Source organism: Cavia porcellus, unplaced genomic scaffold (assembly GCF_034190915.1).
Source record: "Cavia porcellus strain 051 isolate PalLab524CR breed Dunkin Hartley unplaced genomic scaffold, mCavPor4.1 scaffold_14, whole genome shotgun sequence".
Classification (NCBI taxonomy): Eukaryota; Metazoa; Chordata; class Mammalia; order Rodentia; family Caviidae; genus Cavia; species Cavia porcellus.
This window is the reverse complement of record NW_026947497.1, coordinates 41,098,851-41,121,144: the sequence shown is the minus strand read 5'-3', so window position 1 is coordinate 41,121,144 and position 22,294 is coordinate 41,098,851. Positions and strand designations below refer to the sequence as shown.

The 22,294-nt window shown below is 38.6% G+C and overlaps 1 protein-coding gene across 1 annotated transcript in view; it reads right to left on the bottom strand.

Annotated features, from left to right (window-relative positions):
- Rnf150 (ring finger protein 150) overlaps positions 1 to 22,294 on the bottom strand; it is a 236,353-nt gene that overhangs the window by 90,393 nt on the left and 123,666 nt on the right. Inside the window, exon 2 of the mRNA XM_063260836.1 lies at positions 8,476 to 8,726. Within this exon, the coding sequence (XP_063116906.1) occupies positions 8,476 to 8,726 (251 nt within the window). The remainder of the gene's footprint in view (positions 1 to 8,475; positions 8,727 to 22,294) is intronic.

The window sequence follows — 22,294 nt, the reverse complement described above, 5'->3', positions numbered from 1 at the left end:
TCTAGCTTCTGGAGCTTGATGTTGGGAGAGCATGAAATGGTCACTGGATTCAGTCCTCACAGGTCTTCCTACAGCCTAAGATCTCCAAAGGAGGCTGGACTCAAATGAAGACAGTGGGCTGGATGAAAGACAAGGATCAGGAGAGAGGAGGGCAGCTGCAGAGTGGCAGCCCTTATGGGAAGCAGTGGGCACACAAGACTTGGGCACACAGGGTCTCTGAAGGGCTGTAAACCCATCTTTTCTCTTTCTCCTTCCTCAGTACCTGTGTGCACATTGTAATATAAACAAGTTCCACACAGAGGTAGTAAGAAGTGGGAAAAGTTACATGAATATATAAAATTACATGACTCAGTAAGAGACGGTGTGTGTGGGGGAGCACATTTGAGCATCCCTCTCCCTAGGGGGCTCTCCCATCCTGATGATCTAAATGGCATCCATCGGCTCCATCTCATCTGAATGCATCACCTGGCACGAAGGCTTCTGTCTCATCCTTGAGTGCGTTCCTGTCTCTTTTCATCTGTATTGCCTGATGCCACTATAGTACAAGCTTTGGGAGGGGACAGTCCTTGGGTGTGAAATAAACATGGAACTTTATACACACACATGCGTGTGCCCCACAGAAACTTCTGAAAGGACACAATGGAAGTGTTAGGAATTTCTGCCTCTGGGGACTGCTAAAGAAAAGGAAGTTGCTAACAAGATCCTGGAATGAAAAAAAATTTATTCTTAAATGCACACCTTTATCATTTCTGCTTACTATCCATCTGGGATGGCAAACCTTTTAGAGATTTCAATGATACCAACAGCTCACTGTGGCACATGTGCCATAGGTTCACCACCACTGTTCTATGCACATTATTAACTAAAACCAGTGCTACACAGAAAGCTATTCTCCAAGAAAGCAAGATATGCTTTCTTATCATCAATATGCTTTCCTTTTTATATAAATCAGGAGAAAAGATGGACAAAAGGCCTCATGTCATTTTAAGCTGTGACACAGAGCTAAAAAGCCTATACACATTTGTGAGGCTTTTTATGTGTGACTAAGTAGAAAGTCTTACCTTTACATAAAATATGGAAGGATGGAATCACTGACACTCAGGGTACAATTTTCTAAGAACTGCTTTGTCTGTTACAAGACAATTTTCCACTAATATCATAGATTTTCTCGCTTGCTCCTCCCCTCAAACTTGTGGGGCTGGCACAGTGCCACTGTCACTTTGCATGTGAGGATGCCTGGCATGCAGGCTGTAACAGCTCTTGCAGGTCACACCTCTAGGAATCATCAGGGCGATGAGTTAAATTCAGCCCCACCTGAAACCAAAGTGGCTGTCCTGCAATGGATGCAGCTTGGCACGGTTGCTTTGGGAAACGGTGCCACCGTCAGGCTCCCCACTTTCACCTGCAGCTCCCATTCTCTGTCACCACCCTGAAGACTTTGCTGCAAACATCCGGCAAATCTTTTTTTAAAAGAAAATTCTTCTATAGTACAAACAAAATGAAACAGCATAAAGCCGATCAAAACAAAACAATGAAAGCTATACAGGACTCCAAAACAAAATAAAAGGAAATCAACAATTAGTCCTATAATTCCTCTGGTTATCCTCCAAATAGCTACCCATACCATCAGACATAATAAAACCAAATAAAACAACAGAGTAAAATCAACTGAAATAAAACAATGAAAATGATATAGTACTTCAAAACAAGATAATAGGAAATCAACAATGGCTATCATAATACATTTTGTTATCTTCAAAATAGTTGCCCATACCATGAGACATAATGGAATCAAAACAAAACAAACAAAATAAAACCAAACCAAACAATGAAAATGATACAGGACTTCAAAACAATATAACAGGAAAGTATCAATGGCTACCACCTTCCATTTTTAGATATTTCCTCCTCTTTCCCTTTTCTTCATAATATCTATTTGTACATTTTGGATTCCACTAACTTCTTCAGCTTTTTATAATAGGGAGACAGCATGATGTTCACCCATGTGAGTCCAAGCCATTTCATTCATGAGCATGATCTCAAGTTGCATCTATCTACCTATAAGAGTCTCAAGATTATCCTTTATAGCCAAGTAGTCTCCATTGTGTAAACATACAGCATCTTTCTTATCCATTCTGCGGTTGATGGGCTAGCTACCCCCTACTTTTTTCTGGGTCTTTGTCACATGGAGTATTGTCTTCTCTTCTCTGACTTTTAGTCCTTGAATATCCTTTGGAGTCAAATAACTTTCTTGGATACAGCACATCAATCGATCCTGTCTCATGATTCACTCTGCCTGTGCTTCTTTGCAATTGGTGAATTGAGGCCATGTATACTAATGGTAACAACCAACATGCACTGGCTCATCTTTGCCATGCTATCCTCCTGCTGTTGGCCCTCTAGTTTTCCCCTCCATTCAACTGTCTGTCCCAGCAATCACTCTATGACTGTTCCTGGAGACATGGTCATCTTTCTCTCTCTCTAGAATATCCTTTAGCACTCTTTTGTAGGTTTGGTTTGGTAGTCATGAATTCCTTCAGTTGTTCTTTATCATGGAAGTATCTTATTTCTTCATTAATTTTGAAAGATAGTTTTTCAGGGTCCATCAATTTGGCTTGGAAGTTGTTTTCTTTCAGGACTTTGAAACACTTCATTCCAAGCTCTTCTTGACTTGATGATTTGTGTTGAGAACTCTGCCATGATTCTGATGGATTTTCCATTATAGGTGATCTGCTTCTTTTCTCTAACAGACTTTAAAATTTGGTTCTTGTGCTGAATTTCTATTATATGTCTGGGTGTAGATTTATTTGGTTACTGCTAGTTGTAGTTCGATGTGCCTCACTTATCTGTATATCAGGTTCTTATCCCATGCTTGGGAAGTTCTCTGTTATTACTTCTGTAGTCTTTTTATGTCATTTGTGTTGACCGCTGCTTTTTTCTGACACCTATCAGCCTTAAATTATTTTTGTTCACATCATCTTGAATTATTTCCTGATTCCTTGTTTTTTTTTTTTTTTTTTTAAAGAGATTTTTCCTTTCATGATTTCTAGCTGCAATCCTGTCTTCAAAGTCTATCTTCGGTTTCTTTCAAATGGTTTTGCCAACTTTCAATGGAGTTTTTAAATTTCCTGGGTATCTCTCTGAAAGTTTCATGCATTGTAATTCTTTCTTATATTGTTAATTCAAGGGTTACATCATTTTCCTGTTCTCCTCTTATTTTAGTTGTGTCTTCATTAGATATGCTTAGTAATTCTTTTATTATATGTTATTTTGTTCTTTTACTTGAGAGATTATTTCTGATCTGATTAGTTTTACAGCCTCTTGAAGTTGTTTCCTTACTTCAGTTGCTATCCTCTCAGAGATTCCAGGTGTGTGACTTCCATGTCTATGTCTCCCAGACTTGTTCTGAGTGGGCTAGAGGTCTGAGATTGCCTTTTGCTCCTCCTTTGTCTTGACATTTTTCCTGGGTTCCTCTGGCCAAGTTGGTTGTGAGGTGCCAGGTGCTTGCCACATTGGCTGCCTGTCCACGATGTAGGGAAATGGCCAGGCACCTAGGTTTCTCCTAACGTAGGTTCCCATGAAGGCAGCAAGGACGCATGGCAGGCTTCTCTAGACATGTGCAGCCATACCGAGACTCCCCCAGTGGTGGCAGGCTGGCTGGTTTGGGGCTTGCCAGGCAGGTGCAGGGGCTTGGCTGGCTAGTTCTCCAGGCCTATGCTGCCTACTAATCTCCAGTGGTGGGTGGCGGGTTGGCAGGGATCATGGCTGGCTGCTATTTCTAGCCTGCACTGGCTACTGGTCCCCAGTGATAGCTCACAGACTTGTGGGGACATGGCTGGTTGGTTCTCCTGGTCCATCATGGCTACTGGTCCCCAGTGGTAGATGGCAGGTTGGTGGGGGTGTGGCTGGCTGGTTCTCCCAGCCTGCCTTAGCTACCAGTCCCAATGGTCACATCTAGCAAATCTTATACCAGGGGACAATGAGCTGAAGTGATCTTCTCCAAGTACAGTGTGGCATGAAAAGGGTTAGGATCATACATGATGCTGAAGACTATCTTTTACTTGTATTCACACAAAGCCAAGCAAGTAAACAGAAGTACTCATCTGGGTAACTAAGTCTCTTTTCACATACCTGAATATCAGATACTTCACCAATGTAAAAGTGATGCCTTTTATATTCTTTTAGATTGTGATTCTACATAGAACTGGAGAGACACTCTGAAGGTCAATAATGCCTTAATAAAGATAAGTGAGTTAAATTAACCTGATGCTTATTACAGCTACAGCTTACATAGTTGTAACTTTCTGACAACTGTCCATCAAGAGAGGGATATTTTTTCTAAGGAAATTATATGTTCTAACCCCATCCACCAAAAGTATAATGTATAGGGACTATTTTGATGAGGCAATGGCACTAGCTTTTACCATGATCCCAATTTACTGAGTGACCCTGTAATTCACAGTGTTAATAAAAAGAAAGTAAAAACTTAAAGTCCATGAACATAATTTCATACCATCACTTACCAATTTGTTTTCCATGTGTAACATAGAATAAGCATGTGCCTAGACAGACATGCAAGTTACATGGGCCTGCACCAAGTGAAGTGATTGAGATAATTACTCAATTTATGAAACTTAATATCTTATCCTTGCCTCAACTATTTAATGCCTGTGTGAATTATCTACAGGCTCAAAAATATAATGATGTCATTTCTATTTGGCACCATGTGATTAGTTGAATGACTATCTTTTTTAGTAATTATCATTTCATATGTAATCCACAGAACCAAATCCATGATGTATTTCCAAATCCATTTTCATCACCTTATGCTTAACTGGCACTGTGTCCATTTATATTCCAGAGTATTTAATGAAAGTAGCAAAGTTGGGTTATATGGTATATAGTCATCAAGGAATTGACATGATAGCAATAATAAAAACATCATTCACTGGGATTGGTTAGTGTCACATTCAATGGCTTTGATAATGACATACATTATTCACACTGAAACCGTAAGAGAAAAGTGTATTACCATTTAGTTTTTAAAACAACAAAAATGATTCTCATATTTTGGTTAAGTGGTAGAACTGACACTTATATAGCTTCAAGTTTCAGAAGATTTAACGATGGGAAAAATGCTCACCATTTAATACAGTGTATTGTGTGTGCATGTGTGTGTATTGTGTATTTTTACACATACATAAAATGACAATTTACTGAATCCACAAGGGGCTAAACGTACCTGAAAAATAACCTGCTCAACTATTAACAATTCACTGATGGTAATGAGTGATTTGTTCCTCCTGTCAGTGATTTTTGTGTGGTTGCCAAAGTCTAGTAAAATGAATGTGTATCATTTTGAGAATCTGAAAATGCTATGAACAATGTTTAAAAAATTGTTCTACAAGTTACAGAAAATGTAACAGATCAATTGCCATAAAATAAGCAAAAAAAGGAAAAGGACTATCTTCCTAAACCAAACCATTCAGACCCACTAATTCACAGAGGCTTTCTCCTAATACTTAAGAATCAGTTAATTCCAGTTGTCTGTAAAGTGTTTCAGAGAAACATTTCCCAATTAGACTTTCTGAGATGGTGGAAACGTCCCACAGGCCCAGCCAGGTTGCTGCCACATGCCATGTGGCTACTGTGTATGGGAACAGAACTTTCAAACTCACTTTATTACAATTAAACTTGAAGGGCCATGCATGCATAGTGACTGCCACGTGGGACACCACAGCTCTAGACTACAGAAAACGGAGACAGCTAGACAAGTCTTCATATAAACCCAGAATAACCACTATCCAACCTGACAAAAGTATAAACTATTGGCACATTTGACATTCAAAAGCTAAGATAAAAAATGAATAATATAGCAAATAATAACAAATATAATCCAAGATAAATGAAAGGAATAGAGTATACTTGAAAAATGAGAACGATTAAATGTTGCAAAACCCATTAATATAGCCCATTCTTTTTAATAGTAAAAAACAGAAAATGTAAAGCATAGCTATTTAACAGAAATTTGGATTCAACATTCATTTTTATTTTTTTGGTACCAGGGTTTGAATTTACAACCTTATGCCTGCCAGGCAGGCACTGTGCCCCAGAGCTATATTCCCAGGATCCTAAACATTCATTTTTAATTAAACACTCTTACTAACAAGTTGACATTTCTGATATTATATTTTTATAACAGAATAAATGTATATCTTAACTTAGAAGACATGAGTAAATAACAAAATGGAAAATGATACAAATAATTTCACTAAACTAAGGATGGTCCCGCAAAAACTACATGAAAAGAAGTTTACAATTTATTATTTCAGGTTTTTTGGTTTCTTAGAAAAGCTAATGCATTTTGAAACACAGTATGATTAAAATTTGAAACAACTAAATTGTTACTGTGTTACTAATGCAACCCTAATAATTTAATATATATACAATCACACTGCAATGCAGTAGTCAAGAACATGACTGCGATTCAGTTGTTGGTTTTATTGGAGACTAGATATGTGACCATTCTGCCATCAGTGTCCTTATCTGTAGGAGGATAATAAAATTTCCTATTATAGTTATTAAGAGGATTAGATATGCAAATTTATATAAAGTTCTTTGGTACCCAAGTATATTATAAATATTAGGCATCATTAAGGCAATAATAATAAAGCAATTAGTAATGTAAAATACTCAAAAATTTAAACCTTTATATATGCAAAAAATTTATAGTAGCCATATAATAAATGCCTAAAAATAAACAAATATGCAGGATTAGCAAGAGTATTTTAAAATGCTTCTCAACACAAGAAAAAGACCTGAGAATATTACACTTAGATAGAAAGTCTCAATATAAAGTTATACATTTTAAGTATTCTGTAAATTTTAACTGATACAGTGGTTCTAAATTCAAATGAAGATAAAACATGAAAAAGACAGAACAATTTAAAAAAGAAAGCATGAAAGGCTAAGCGACACATTATAATTCTACAGTCCTCTGAACTATATGGTACTGGAGTAAGAATGGACAGACTAATGGTCCTATTAAGAGAGCATAGGAATCGAATGGGTATTTAATAAGCTAAATGAGGATATTGCATATGCAGGAGAAAAGATTCAATGAATAACAGTTTCAAAAATGGTAGGCCATCTGAAAATAGGTGTGTTAGTTCTGTACTTTATACGAAAGTGCTCTAAGAGTCACAAAAATGAAATAAAAACGTGGTAGACGAAAATACAAGCATTTTTCAGCAGTCTGAGCCTTTGGATGATCTTATGCAATACTTGGGAGCTATATAAAAAGACTACTAAGCTTAGTTACAGAAAAACCTAAAATGTGTGCATGGCAAAAAGCAACATAAATAAAATCAAAGATAATGATAAACTGAGAGAGAAAACTGAATTGCGTATCACAAAGAAAGGTTAATTTCTTTGCTAATAAAGACTTTCTGCACATTAAAGAGAAAATGACCCAACAATTGAGGTGAAAACTGATCAAATAATATAAACAGATGCTATATAAAAAATCTTAAATTTTTTCTATTATACTTGAAAATGTTTTCTATTATACTTGAAATGTTTGCAACACAAACAATGTGATGATTATTCTTTTGTTTTACTTTTTTACTTTTTTTGTTTTGCAGTGTCAAGGATTAAACTAAGGGTATCTTGTACGACAAGTTAAGTGCTCTACCACTGAGTTATATATCATATACTCTTAGCTCCAAAAAATTGTAACAGTTTTAATTTATAAAATCACACCCAACAAGCAGTTCTAACTATTTCTTACATGCTATTGGCTGAAGTATAAAGTAATCCAACACTTTTTGGCAGATAATTTGCCAAGAATTGTTATTTTAAGCTCTGAATACATATGCAATTCTCCTAGCAAATTAAATTTGATAGGATCTACTTTACATACAAATGTGCTAAGTATCATGGTGCATTTTGTTTTGTAACAGAAAACATGGCCAATAATAGAAGTTAGTTAAATAAACGTGACAATTATACAGCTAGTGAAATTAGAAATGAGATTGGTTTGTGTGCTGATACGCATCAAATTCCAAGGTAATCTCTCAGATAAAGTGAGAAAGAGGAAAACAATTAAATGTCATATAATTTTATTTAAAAAAATTTGTATACATAAATATATGCATCACACTATTAGCATAATCTCACCTAACTTCCCTGTCTCCCTTTATTCTGTGCTTCAATATTTGTCCACAAAAAGAACAGTGGGAATGCTGGCAAATCATGAGGCTATTCTATAATACTAATAAACAGGAAAATATGTGCATTTGGGAATTGTCTGAAAACTATGCAAGAAATGTTAATGTTTTTGCTGAGTAGAGGGATGAGAAGTAATTTTGTTTCTGTCTTGGTGTTTTTCTGCAGCTTTCAAAGTTTACACAGCAACGTGTATTGCTTTTGCAATAATGTTAAGTTTTTTGTTTGTTTTAACTTTTTCGTACTCACCTGGTTCCTGTCCCTGGCATTTGCATATCGAAACCTCTGGATATAATAAAAGACCAGCCATGCGAGGGAAATGATCATCAGGACAATGAAGGAGATGGAGACAAACACAACCGAAGTGCGGCTCACATATTTCTGCAAGTTCCGGGTTCCGATGGTGATGTACATCGTCACGGTGATGTTCCTTTCCAGCAGGCTTACTATCTCCTTCCCTTTGGGCTCAGGAATCATTATGGCCACAATGTCTTCCACACCTGTGGCGAGAAGGGCGAGGAAGGGGCAGTCGGGAAGGGGTAGGGGTGGAGGGAAATCATAGTGAAATGTCTAGATGAGGAACCATGCACACAAACGATGACACTGCTTTTGAGAATTTCATGCTGGGCTGAGAACACCTAACAGGAATGAAAACCTATTTCTTTCTTCAGCTACCAGGGAGGCTACTGAAAGAAACCTCTGTTGAATTCATGATTTTTGGCACCGGCAAGGTCACAGGCAGCTCTTTTTAACACCATGGCTCTGCCCCTGGCCCAGAATCTGGTAGACAGGGACCCTTCCTGGTCAGCCCAGTTTATAATCCCATGCTGCATTCCACAGATCCTGAGGCAGGCCAAGGGCACTCAGCACACAGGGCAGAAGGCAAAATGCCCAGGGCTGTGCACTTGAGAGCCCCTCCCCTTCCCAATACAGACCATGAACGCTCAATTACAGATCTTTAGGTACTGCTTCCAAGGCAATTTTCTCCAACAGTGAGTAGTCGAGCAACCAAAACCAGTTTCTCAAAGAATTCTAATATGATTTGCCACCATAAAATAATGGTCCCACAGCTATTCTTTGCTTATTTTACCTCATTCAGTGGAAGCAGCTGAGTGACCTCATCCCAAGCAAAGGAAAGATGGCGGCAAATAATGCCAGGACTGTTTTACTTCCCCCACTCAAATATCCTACCACTGTGTTGCCTCTGTTATTAAACTGTGCAAAACAAGTGGGCCTGAGCTATGTAGGTCATAGTCCTGCTGCTTCACGGCAGTGTGAGGCATGGTCTGTGGGTGAGGAGTTCTAGGATCTCCACGGAGGGGGCTATTTACTAAAGTTATGACACCAGGAACCAATCTAACTGGTTGCTGGGCTGATACACAGAAGACAGTATCAACTGTACTAGGGTTTGTGTTCACCACATTCAAATCCAAGGGGAAAGACACAAGATGACTAGTGCACATAAGCCCCCAGATGGGGGCTTGGATCCACATGGAAACTTTATTCCATTATTTGAGGTGACTGCGCATCCAGGAGAGCCCATGTACAACTAGGACATTTTAGATTCTGGACAAAATGAAACCCCACAGTAGCTGCTTCAGGTGGGCCACAGCCACCTGCTGCAGTCACTTAGCGAGATGGGACCAGATCACAGTGGCTCTGAGTGTTGCAGGTACTTAGCTGCTACTTAGAACTTTCCTTTGACCTTGATCTCCATGTAGATTTTCAATCTTACATTCCTTGGTGGTGGTTCACTAATGCCAACTGCTTTACCAGCTAACTGTATTAGAACCACTTACAAGTATTTGTCACTATGCAATATTTTTATGTCGTTAACAAGGATACATGGTATAGTACAGTTTAAAATTTCCTACAACCTTTGCATTGCTCTTGCTGTAAAATCACAAATCAGAGATTGGAGTTTGGCTGCTGTTCCTGAGAAAGACTGAAACCCATGGCTTGAATTCCAACATTGCAGAATTTACTGACATTTCTTTTGCTCCTCCTTCCTTGCCTGTTTACTTTGGCTAAGGGCTGCATGTGGTCTGGGGTTTTGTGAGGGATTAAGGCTGCTGGCAGGTTTTTCCTCTATAGAAACATGATCTTCAGATACTGGATGAACCCAGCCTAGGGAGGCTCATCCTGGGGCTGCAGCTATTTTAGAAATATTTCAGTAATGGTAGAATCATTTTTCATTTATTTAATGTATTAAATATATATATTTAAGGCATGTTTATTTAAGGCTTAAGAATTAAGAGTTCTTTTGAAGATAGGGTCTTAGGGTTAAGAATGAGACTTTATGCTCAGAAATTCCTAAGTTTCACAATTTTTAGTCAAATTTTATTAATATGTGTTCTAATGGCTTCCAGTTATCATACTCTGCTTAGACAGTTTTGTCTCCACCCAAACTTACAGAAATGCTCATTTCAGTATTTTTTTTCTTGTACAGACAGGGTTCACTATACAGTTCAGGCTGTCCTTGAACTCACTTTGGAGCCCAGGCTGTCCTTGAACTCAGGGTAATCCTCCTGCCTCAGCCTCCTGAGTGCTAGGATTTTACGTATGTACCACCATGCCTGATTGGGTATTTTTGAATGTTTACTTTTCATATGTAAATTTTGAATAACTCCAATGTGATTCAAACAACAATACAATATTTATTGAGTTCTTAAAATGGATAGGTAGAAAGGAGAGAGATTAGGGCTTGGTTTTCTCCCTAAAATTTCAGGTATATATAGGTCTTCTCCTCTACTCCAACCCCATGAATTTACCTATCTTTTGCTCAACCTGCACCAGAATTTTAGTCGTGTAGTTTTTAACCTGTTTCGCATCTGGTAGCCTCAATGCTCTTTCCCAGTTCCTTCACCCACCCTATAATCTTCCCTCATGTACTTACACATGAGACCACAGAGTCCAGCAGATGATCTGGTCTCTAAGCAGCTTGTTTTAAACCCCACTTCAGCACTTTAAAAATAGGCAACCAAATTTTGGATCTCCACAAGTTTAACTTACTCATTATCCATTTTCAGGGACCTGAGGAAACACTGTCTCTTCCTTTAGGGGAAGGTATAATTAACTATTTTAAAGCATTTATTTTAAACTGAGATGCTTAGTGACACTTCTTGGGTTGTTTACACCAATGTTGTGCCTTCAAAACATCCACCAGGAATGGCAAACAGAAACAGTGCAAACAGCAGAGTGTGTGTGTGTTGGGGGGGGGGTGTCTATTCTTCAGGACTTCAACCTCATCCATTTTTAATATTCATAATTAACTCCAAAAGCTGATGATGCTAAGCTTAGACACAATGCCAGGCTTGGTTTTCTCTCTATGCTTTAGGTTGTGTATTGTGCATAGTAAAAGAATGATCCTGTGGCTAGAAATTTATCTCAATAGTCATTAAGAATTTAGGCACCTAGGGTGTCCAACAAGCAGTACAAAAGGAAACAGAGTTGAGTGAATTATCATTCTGATGTACTCACACAACTCAAGGCCAAAAGCTATTCCAGCAGTTAATTTTCCAAATGCGATGTGTGTGTTGATGATGTACACAGCCAGGCTGTTTCCTGGTCACTGCTTCATTTTGGAATGTGCAGCTGCAGGGTCAGGTGGCAGCCAGCAGAGTGTCCCAGGTGCGCCTCCAGCACAGCTGAACCTGTGCATGTATGTGAGACTGGGGGAAGGGGGAGGAGAGAAATAGGCCAAATGGGTATGGGGCAGGATAGTGAGAGCCCAGGGGTGCAATCTCAGGGTTAAACGTTGTAGCTATGTCCTGTGTGTATATGACACAATGGGATCTCAGAGTCTCGGAGACAGGAATGGACAGCATATTTTATATGGGTAAAATCCACAGAGGGTGCGCTAGCTGGGTAACTCCATGTTAGCTGTGACACCTAGCTACTCTTAATATTGAAATGCCTCTTTTTGCAAAATTACATTAGCCTACCAACTACCCTCTATTTTCCTCCCAAAGGCATTTCATACTTGCGAGTGGTGAGTGATTGCTCTTAGGTAATTACTGTGCTTCTGGAGAAGCTCTGCAGTCCCAGGGGAGACTGTGGAGAAGCACACACATGACTTGGCTGCCAGACTAAAGCCCAAGCATCCTGCACTTTTAGTACCTCCTTTGTCTACAAGAGCACTCAGCTACCACGATATAATTTGCTATATGCAGGTACTGGAATCAAAAGTTGACCAAGCCAACAATGCTTAATAGCTAGAAAAGCCTTGTTTCTTATAAATTCAAGCTGGGTTGTTTAAACGCTGCACTGATAAAACGTCTCGCACGTCACAAGTGCTAAACATTACACAGAGCTCAGGGTGCCATTGTTGCCCGGCATTCCAGAGGGTGTGAACATCCTTCCTTGGGTTCCTGTGACCAGAATTCCATTTCTAATCTCCTGCACCTTTCTCTTCCCCAATCTGTACTCCAGTCTCACTTTTGGCCCTGTAGGATTTAGGCAATTATAAGAAGTTGCACTGTTTTAGATTTTTTTTGTAGACATGTTTTGTAGATATTTTCCACTTATATACTTCTGTTGACTTTTTAAAATATGGCCAGTTTCTGATTATCACCTATTAATCATGAGAGATAATGTATGTGAAATGGTTTTTAAAAACTGCAAGGTGCTGCTTAAATGTAAAAAGTGTTCTTATACTTTCTGCAACAAATGTATTTTTAGGGCACACTGATGCAAAAGTCCTAAATAAAGTACCTCCAAACAGAATCCAACAATACACTAAAACAATCTGCATGCCTATGTGGTAATTATTCTGGGAATGTAAGGATGATTTAATGTAAAATTTAAAATTTTTTACATTAACAAAGGGATAAAAGCATATGATTACTTGAATAATATAGTTCATTACCCTCTTGCATTTGGTCTTTCCTCTGTAGTAGTTAGTGCTTCAGTAGGGCACAGGCTGTCCAGTGACAAGTATCAATGCCCAGTTTCCTTGGCAGCTACATGTGGCTATCAATATTTGGCCACTGAGATGTTGAATGGAAGTGATGTTTTTGGATTCCAGGGTTTTCCCATAAAATAAAAGCAAGGTCTCCCTAGATCCCACTCCTTTTCCTTTCTGACTTGTGATGTGGAGTAGCCAGTCCCTTAGACTAGAAAGTCATCAGCAGAGATGGCATCTATTTGTGATTATTATGAAGAGGAGAAGCAAGTTCCCATAATGTGATAGAGTATCATGCAGACATATTACACTTAATGGGAAAAAAAAAATCAGCGGTTTCCCAGTTGAAATCATGAATAAGTGAGAATGAGCCAACACTGAAAGTAGAAATCATAGTGGTGGCAAGTCTTGGAAAGGAAGAGCACAAGCTGTCATTGTTTGGGGTATCACATGGCCGTGTATGACAGCTATTAAAGTCAGAAAACTGCTTAAGAGGCAAGATACAAGTTTGAAATATAAAAATGAAGAACTTCTGATACACCTAATCAGAAAATGTAAAGAAAGTAATCTATATGGAATAACCCTAGAAGTCATAAAATATCCAAAAATAAACCTAATAAACATTAGCTCTAGATGAGGAAAACCATATAAAGACTTCATTTTTAACCCAATGATTGGATGTTTAGTATTATATATTTGGTTTCCAAATGTGATTTTGGACCACTTATTAGTTTTGGTTTTGCTGCAGTACAGTCAAGCAACATACCTATTGAAATTGATTCTTAAATCACTTTTTGGGGGGGGGGTAAATGTTCCCTTTGTATTAAATAATATTAGTGCCTATTCTATGATGGGTATGCATATCTTAATGACTAAGCTTATTAATTATATTCAGGTCTTCTCTCTCCTTAGTTTTGTTTGATCCATGTCTTGACAGCATGTGTTGAAATGTGTAATAAAAATGTTGATCAATTCCTCTCTGCTGCTTGATGTATTTTGAGTCTGTGTGGTGAACTGCATGTGTACTCAAGAGGATCATCTCTGTTCACAGTACTGTTACTGTTCAGAGGTCTGTTTTTATTATGATTCTTGTTTTTTAGAAGTGACCGGTTCTTCCTCTGTAACCTTTGGGTGCTCTATTAATTTCAGAGTAAGTCTCTGGTCTTTGTAAATGTCACTGTCTTAGTTACTTTTCTCATGGCTGAGACAAAACACTCAAAACCCTAAGTTAAAGGAGGAAAGATTTATTTAGCTCACAATTTGTAGCTATTTTAGTCCATAATTGTCTGGCTCCAAGGCAGGGTCAGGTGGCAGACAGGCCTCACAGAGGAGAAAGAGTTCATGGAGGCCAGAAGGTAGCAAAGGAACAAAGGGTGATCAAAGCTCTTTCTATCCTTTGTACCTTATTCAGACTACCCAGGGCAGGTAGCACTCACAGCCTTAATCCTAGCACCCTTGATCCTCACACTGTACCACTGATTGATCCCAGAGTCACACATTCTAAACCCATCCACCTCTGAAAAAGCCTCACCTGTGACTGCATGAGGCTTTGGGGGGGGGGGCATCCTAGACAAATGTAGGAGATGACCTGGTGGCTCCTCTTGAATGTAGAACAACTGCTTCAGCATTAGTTAAACTTAACTCTGTCTCCACGTACAGAGATAGCTATTCATTCTCTCTTCAATTAGTTCTAAGTAATGCAAATAAGGCTAGGTTAAGGTACTGATATGTAATCCTTGAGGCCAGCTGATAGTTTCCTGTTTCTTCGCATTGTGTTTCTTATAAATGATTGAGCACAGCGGGATGGCAGAGCCACACAGCTCCAAGAATGTCAACTTGGTTTGAGCCTCAAAATAAAAAGGCTATGACTTCTCAGAGCACAGAAGTTTACATATCAGAAACTGAAGCAACAGATTCCTAAATCATTCAAATGCCTCCTCAGTTGAGTTATGCAGATTAATCTTTCTGCATACCCTCCCTCCTGCATATTGCAGAAGTGCTTTTCTCTACCTCGCCAGCTCAGCTCACGTTACTCATGTAATTCCCACTGTGTCACTCATCCTCAAACCACTCCTTTCTTCATGAGTTAATAAATGCTGGGTGATGCCTTGGATCAAGGCTTTTGTTCCATGTATCCTCACCTGGACCAGACTCAGGACCCCTTGGCTGGCTGTAACTTTAAATATGTGTCAGTGTCTTTATTCTCACTATAGGTTGCACCGGAGGTGGTACATTGGAATTAATTCACCAGGATTCCAACAATGTTTCTTTGGGAATACAAAATTTCTTAAGCTGTGAGGACAACAAAAGGGATTATGATATTTGGATTATAATATACAATATTTGGATTATGATAGACATAAGTCCTAACAGTCATTACGTCCATTTATGAGTAATCATCATTTATTTTGGAACTACATGGACATTTTCAAACTAAGGAATTTCATATTTCCTTCAATCCTTTCAGGATTTCACACTTTAATATTTTCTACTATGTTTTGTTTCTCTTAATTCTTATCTTATTGGTAAGATATTCATTCTTTATCTCATTGGTGGCCCTCACTATTTTGTTCTACATGTTTCTATAACCCCCAAACTCAACAAAAAAGAGAAAGAACAAGGAAGAAATCCTTATTGTGTCACAATTATAGACTTGTAAGAAATGGCAGAACAAGTGCAGAGGGTTGTATACTCACCTCCCAACTTATTCATAGTGTCACCTTTGATAACACACTACAATATATTATAGAAACTACAATATATCATGTTTTGATAACACACTACAATATTTAACTCAGTTATGATACTCACTTGGATTTAACCAAGATTCTGCATGTGTAGGTTTTAAAAATCTCACTGTATATATAACTGTATAATATTTTATCACATGTATAGAATCATAAAACCAGCAACACAACTAAGACACTGAAACTGAACTAAGATACTGAAATAGTTCATAACCTTCTCTCCTTTTCCTCCTTCCCTTTCCTAGCCCTGATGACTGCCTCTCCATCTTTCTAATTTTGTCATTTCTAGAACATAATACAAATGGAAACATACAGTATGTATGCCCCTGACATTGGTGTTTTTCACTTAGAATAATTCCCGTAACATCCATCCAAGCAAGAATTGGTAATTGCGTTTTTCATTTCTGTGTCCTATTCCATGACATGGAACATGATAAACCACTATGTGTGCACCAATTGACAGGCACAGACTTACTGCTAGCTTTTGGCTCTTACGAATGAAGCTACTATAAACATTAATGTACAAGTTTTGTTTGGACAGAAGCTTTTACTTCTCTGGGATAAATGCCAAAATGTACAATTGCTAGAATGGTAGTTTTTATTAAGAAACTGTCAAAGTGTTTTTGCTGTGGACATAACACTTTTACATTCCTATCAGGAATGGTTAAATGACATAGTTTCTCAGCCTTGCTGGCATTGGGTATTGTCACTATTTTTTTTAATCTTGTCTATTCTCACAAGAGTGAAACAATGCTTCATTGGGTCTTTTACAATTTCTTTGCATCATTCTGCCTAACTTGTGAAAGAGTTTCTGTGTTATTCACCTCTCTGTCTCTGGGACAGAATACCTAAGATAAATCAACTGCAGGAGGAAAGGTTTCTTTGGGCTCACTCTGTGGTCAATTGGCCCTGTTGCCTTTGAGTTGGTGTCAACTCGGTACATTACGGTGGAAGCGTGTGGCAGAGCAAACTGCTTACCTCATGGCAGCCAGGATGGGGGAAGAGAAGAGCGAAGGGGTGAAGGGAGAAGAGGAAGGACAAAGGGAGGGAGAGAAAGGAGGAGAGGGACGAAAGTGGGATAAGAGTGGAGAGGGAGAGAAAAAAGTAACAGAGGCCAAGGTCTCAATAGCCCTTTCAAGAGTATGACCCCAATGACCTATCTTCCTCCCCCAGGTCCCATTTCCTAATGATTCCACGATCTCCAACAGTGCCATAGGCTGGTGAGCAAGTTTTCAGTGTATGGGACTTTGGAGGACGTTAAGATTTCCAAACTATAACTGTTTCTCAAACTAATTTTTCAGTTCATCAATCTGTCTTTTGCTGTATTCTTTATGTGTTTTACCATATATTGTGTTCTTGACTTAAACTATAATACTTTTCATACTAAGTATTTCCTATCGGTTCCATTTAGCATCTTCTAGCTCCTTCTGCATTAGAATCTTCTCTTACTCCTACACGTTTGTGGCCCATCTTTAAATTGCTCCTTCTCAGGTGTCACTGTCACTGGGTGCTGTCATCAGTAAGGGTTCTTCACTCATCTTTTTAACTTGGCCCATGAGTTCTGCTTCTCCAGTAGAACCACTACTCTGAAAGGTCCTCTTCACTGGGTAGACCGATGCCTTAGCTCCCAATTAAGAAGAGACAGAAAAAAATCTGGACGGGCCTAACCCCTAAAGGGTAACCATTCCTCCCTTCCCTTAGGATCTAAGGGCTCCTTATTGTGGTATCTTTTTGCCTCGCAGGGCTGCTGAAGTTCAGGCCCTGTAGAAAATGAAGTATCAAATTCTGATGGCTATAACTGCTCTACGTATCATAAATCCTGCTGAATTTAACACTCATATCCTGTTCCTAAATCCTTTCTCTTGTGATCTTTGAAAATATAAGCCAATTCCCTGATAAACTCTGACTTCTTGTGGAATGGTCCCTTTACCTCCTTGATGATTCCTTGACCTGAGTTGATTGGTATAGATGCTTTGGTGGTATTACTTTCTCTGCATTTTGGTTAAGGGGACACTTAAATCTCTCTTTTCAGTGTATTTTGATTAATGCACACAGCATGTATCTCAGGGCTGAAAGATGATTTGGGACATGCTCCATCTTGCCACTTCCAGCCTCATCAGAAGCCCCTTCAAAAACCACGGAATTCTCTCCACCTTGATTTATAGCCCTGTCCCTATTGCCACCTGCCAGCCTCTTGTTCGTCTCCTCAACTGCCCTCTTTGGGTGCTGGCTTAATAAGCCTCCCTTTGAGACTGAAATTCCAGTGTTCACCGGGTTCACCAGCCCAGAGGCCTGGCCTGTCAGTTGTTTTCCCTCTTCCTCCCTGTGGACCTTTCTGTCTGGTTCTCCCAGTCACACGTGCCCAATTTTTTTTTTTTTTTTTTTTTTTTTTGTCTTTTTCATTTTTATCGGTACTGGGGATTGAACTCACGACCGCCTGCTTGCAAGGCAGGTGGCTTATACCGTTGAGCTAAATCCCCAGCCCCACGTGCTCAATTTTGCCCTGGACTTTCTCACCACTGAAATGGCACTGTCTCTGAAACCCTGAACTGAAAAACATCACTTTCCAGAGGCTACTTTCTCTCTTTCTAGTTTTTGGTCATTCTCTTTTACTGTCTGCCAGTCCTGCCCTGGCCTTCTTTCTCTCCTTACTTGGCCCTTTTTATATAATTTGTACTTACAAACTCTTTCAAAAATACCATCAGGTCCCTTGCTTTTCTGTTTCTCCATAGAATCCACGCTACAAAACTTGCCTTTCCTATGGCTCTACTTCATACTGCTAAGAGGCAAAAAAGAAAACCTCAGGACTCATCTGTTTTCACTTGAAATTTATGATTCCTGTCTTCAGAAGAACAGTCAATACTCTGGACCCCTTCTCCCTTTGTCCAAAGGATGACCTCACATCTTTTCATCTTCCTGGGAAACTCCCACGCCCGTTCTCGCCCACATTCTCAATTAGTGCCCCCAACCACAGCAGCCACCGTGGAAAAAACACCCACCAATGGGAACTATCCTGTCCCATTATGACATGAGGTAATTCACAGTGAATCACTTGGCCTGGGGCCTGCCATATAAAAAACCACTAAATAGATGCTAACTTTTATTAGTACCATTACTGCTGTCTCACCACCGCCAAATACACAAATCAGCCTGCATCTGGGCCATCTTTCTCCTCTTACAATGCAGAACAAGTCCCCTGGGCTGTGTGACTAACCCAGTCAGTGCAGTCAGCACCTTGCCATGGTGACTGGCCCAGGTACAGGCATGGTATGTACAGAGTTTCTGAGTTACAATGAAAGCAAATTCTCTTTTCTCCCACTGGTCTTTAATAGAAGCATCTGTAAGGCTAAGCTCCAGGAACCATTTAAGCACCATGAGGCCAAAGATTAAGAACAAAGAAAGCTGCACCAAAGAAGGAGAGCTATGAGACAGGACGAGACAACCTGATGACATGATTTGAGGCTAGATGAAGCCATATCTAAAGTCCAGCTGTGGACCTCATAGTTATGTTCTAAAGGAATTTGGAGTTGAGTATTCTGCCTTTTACAGCCATACTAAATAATCAGACAAAAACAAAATCCTGGGAATCTAGGTCTTCTGAATTCCAAACTGAAGTCACTGAACCACATTATATTTCTATGTAATTTTAGGTGATCTTGAATTTAACTGTACTTCAATAAATTTATTTCAATTCATAATAATTTACCGTTAGTATTTTCATAATTTCCAAAAAGAATGTCCATATCATGCTAAATTATTTCAGTTTGCCTGGCATACATGCTTCCAAAGCCATCTTAGATGGTGAATACACAGTCATTCATATGGCTCCAAAGTGTGTGCTATTAGTAGTTTAATCCATGGAGAAGTTACTGCCATTCTAAACTCCACCTTTCAAGATACCCGAGTATTATCACACTTGTGGCTAGAAGAGTGCTGTCTGGAACAGTCTTAATCTGGAGAATAAAGATAGTTTCCAGGAGACAAAAACTTAAATTCACAATAGAACTAATTTAGGAGCTTGAAATTTTATCATTCAGGAATCAAATGGCTAACTCGTAGCATAAATCAATTGATAGAATTTCTTCAGAAGACACCTAAGCTTAACACGGAGAAATTTGTCTGCGCTGTTGTGCAGGGTGGTTAACCTGTACACTCCAGCATTCTGCTGCAAACTTGAAATACATCAAGCACTGCATGTTCTGAGGTACATTTTAATTTCACACTAGACCCTCTTGGTGGATATCTGTCATTACAGTCAATAAAAATCAACTTTTACAAGACTGAAAATCTCTAAAGGAGATGCTAACAAGAGCCTATTTTATTTTCCTTGGAGTGGCTCGAGTAACAATTATCTCACTGATATCAAATTCTTAGCTGACATGATCAATAACAGATTTTTTCAAAAGTTCCTATGTGTTCCTGCTATACAATCATGTAGAATGTACTATGAATCTGTGTGAACTCTAAGGGGGAGTGATGGATATAAAATGAGCTATTTATAGCCCCCACTGTACCATTTTCTTAGAACATATGTAGGAAATCAAACTAAAAAGTAACTTACTTGTAGTCTCTGACTATTTCTAGTGGCTAAAGATGATATAGTGCAAGTAAAAAAGTCATACAATACTAAATGGATTTATAACTCATTTTCAATTAGCTTTTATTGGAGCAAATAATGTTTCAAGAACCTTCTGCTTATATATTAAGTATTTGAAATTTGAATTTTTCTTGGACAAAATCCATTATGCATGTAAATGGCATTAAGCAGCAGATTAATGCCATCATAGATGGCTGTGAGAAGCTAAAATTCCCTAGCAACTTTTTTCTTCCTGATAATCTCATGAATTAAATTAGATAATATATCATAACTTCTAACTGAGTGACCCTGGAAGATTCAGTAAACATTTAATAACCTCCAGTACGATGTCTACAGTTCCAATATTAAATATATCCAGTTTGATGGATTGAGAAAAGACTGAATACAAGAATGTTTACAAAGAACCTCCAACATTCATGCTCAGTAAATCTTAGTAATTGTTATCATCAACATCACCTATGAAATAAATGTTTAAACATTCCAGATAGGGCAAAAACCTTAATTAAAAGAATCAGGTGGGAACAAACACTTTCAATCTGGTGTACACAGGTGACCAGATACAAGAATAAGCTCCTGGACAACTCAGAATTGCTGGATACTGCAGGGACACTTCCCATTAGCTGGGCAGCAGTAAGTCCATGCTGGGGAAGCTGTCGTGATGGGGTTGGGATAAGTGACTCCCACATGCCTGTAAGTGAAAGCCTTGGTCCCTACACTGGAGCATTTTTTGGAGGTTGGGGAACCTAGTACGTGTGTCCCCTTGAAGGGATTTTGGGACTCCAGCCTTTCCTCTTTCCCTCTTGGCTCTACTGTTTGAACTGTGCTGCAATATCCTGCCTGTCACAAGCCCAAAAGCAATGGGTCCACTTGACCAGGGAATGACACCACTAAAACTGTGAGCCAAAATAAACTTCTCTTTAGAAGCTGATTATATCTGTCACAGTGATGGAAAGTTAATGCAAGCCATTTTGAAACATGAAAGGGTTAACATTCCACCCACACTGATCAATGGAAGGAAAGTCTAAGGCAGATGAATAGAAAATTAATCTTCAAGGTAAAAAATGAACATAACTGGGTTAGCAATTAATGGACCAATTCATATTACTCTCTCAAGGTACTGAAAAATAAAAACTATAATTCTTAGTCTGAATCACATAAAACAAATGGATTTGTGTTCAGTTTTGCTTTATCCTATCTCTCATTAGATTATTTTTAACAACACATGGCTGGAACCTAGAATGTCAATTAAGAACAATCACAATATTTTGAATCTAATAAATGTATCTTTAGCTATTTATGCTGTATTATACTGTCTTCTTACATAGAATAGGAAAATATACATGAAGGCTTTTTCTTAAAATTTTTGATTATTTGTTTGGCAGACGTGATTCAGAATTCTCAATTTACTGCATAATTATGAAATGTCTCATGGTTTAAGTCATCTCTTTCTTTTTAGTATTCAACAGGTTGTTTTTGATAGTCTTTGACAAATAAAAGTGAGAATTCCCTTTGTTAAAAGTTCACACTGGAAAATCCCTTTTTTAAGGCCCCTGAAGTTTACTCTCTTGGTTTCTACGAGCTGGGAATCCCCACACATTTTTCCTTATGATAAGATGGCACAGTCTATGAATTCAGCACACACTATTAGCTGTAGTGGGGCAGATTTGAAGATAATTGTGGTGGATAATAAACAGTCTTCCCACAATTCAGAGCTGAAGTTTCAAAGAAGTGGGGAATCTGTACATCTTTGATCAACTATATACATTCCAGACACTGGCACAAAACCTTTTAGATGACTATGTAAGTAAGTAGTCTGTAAGT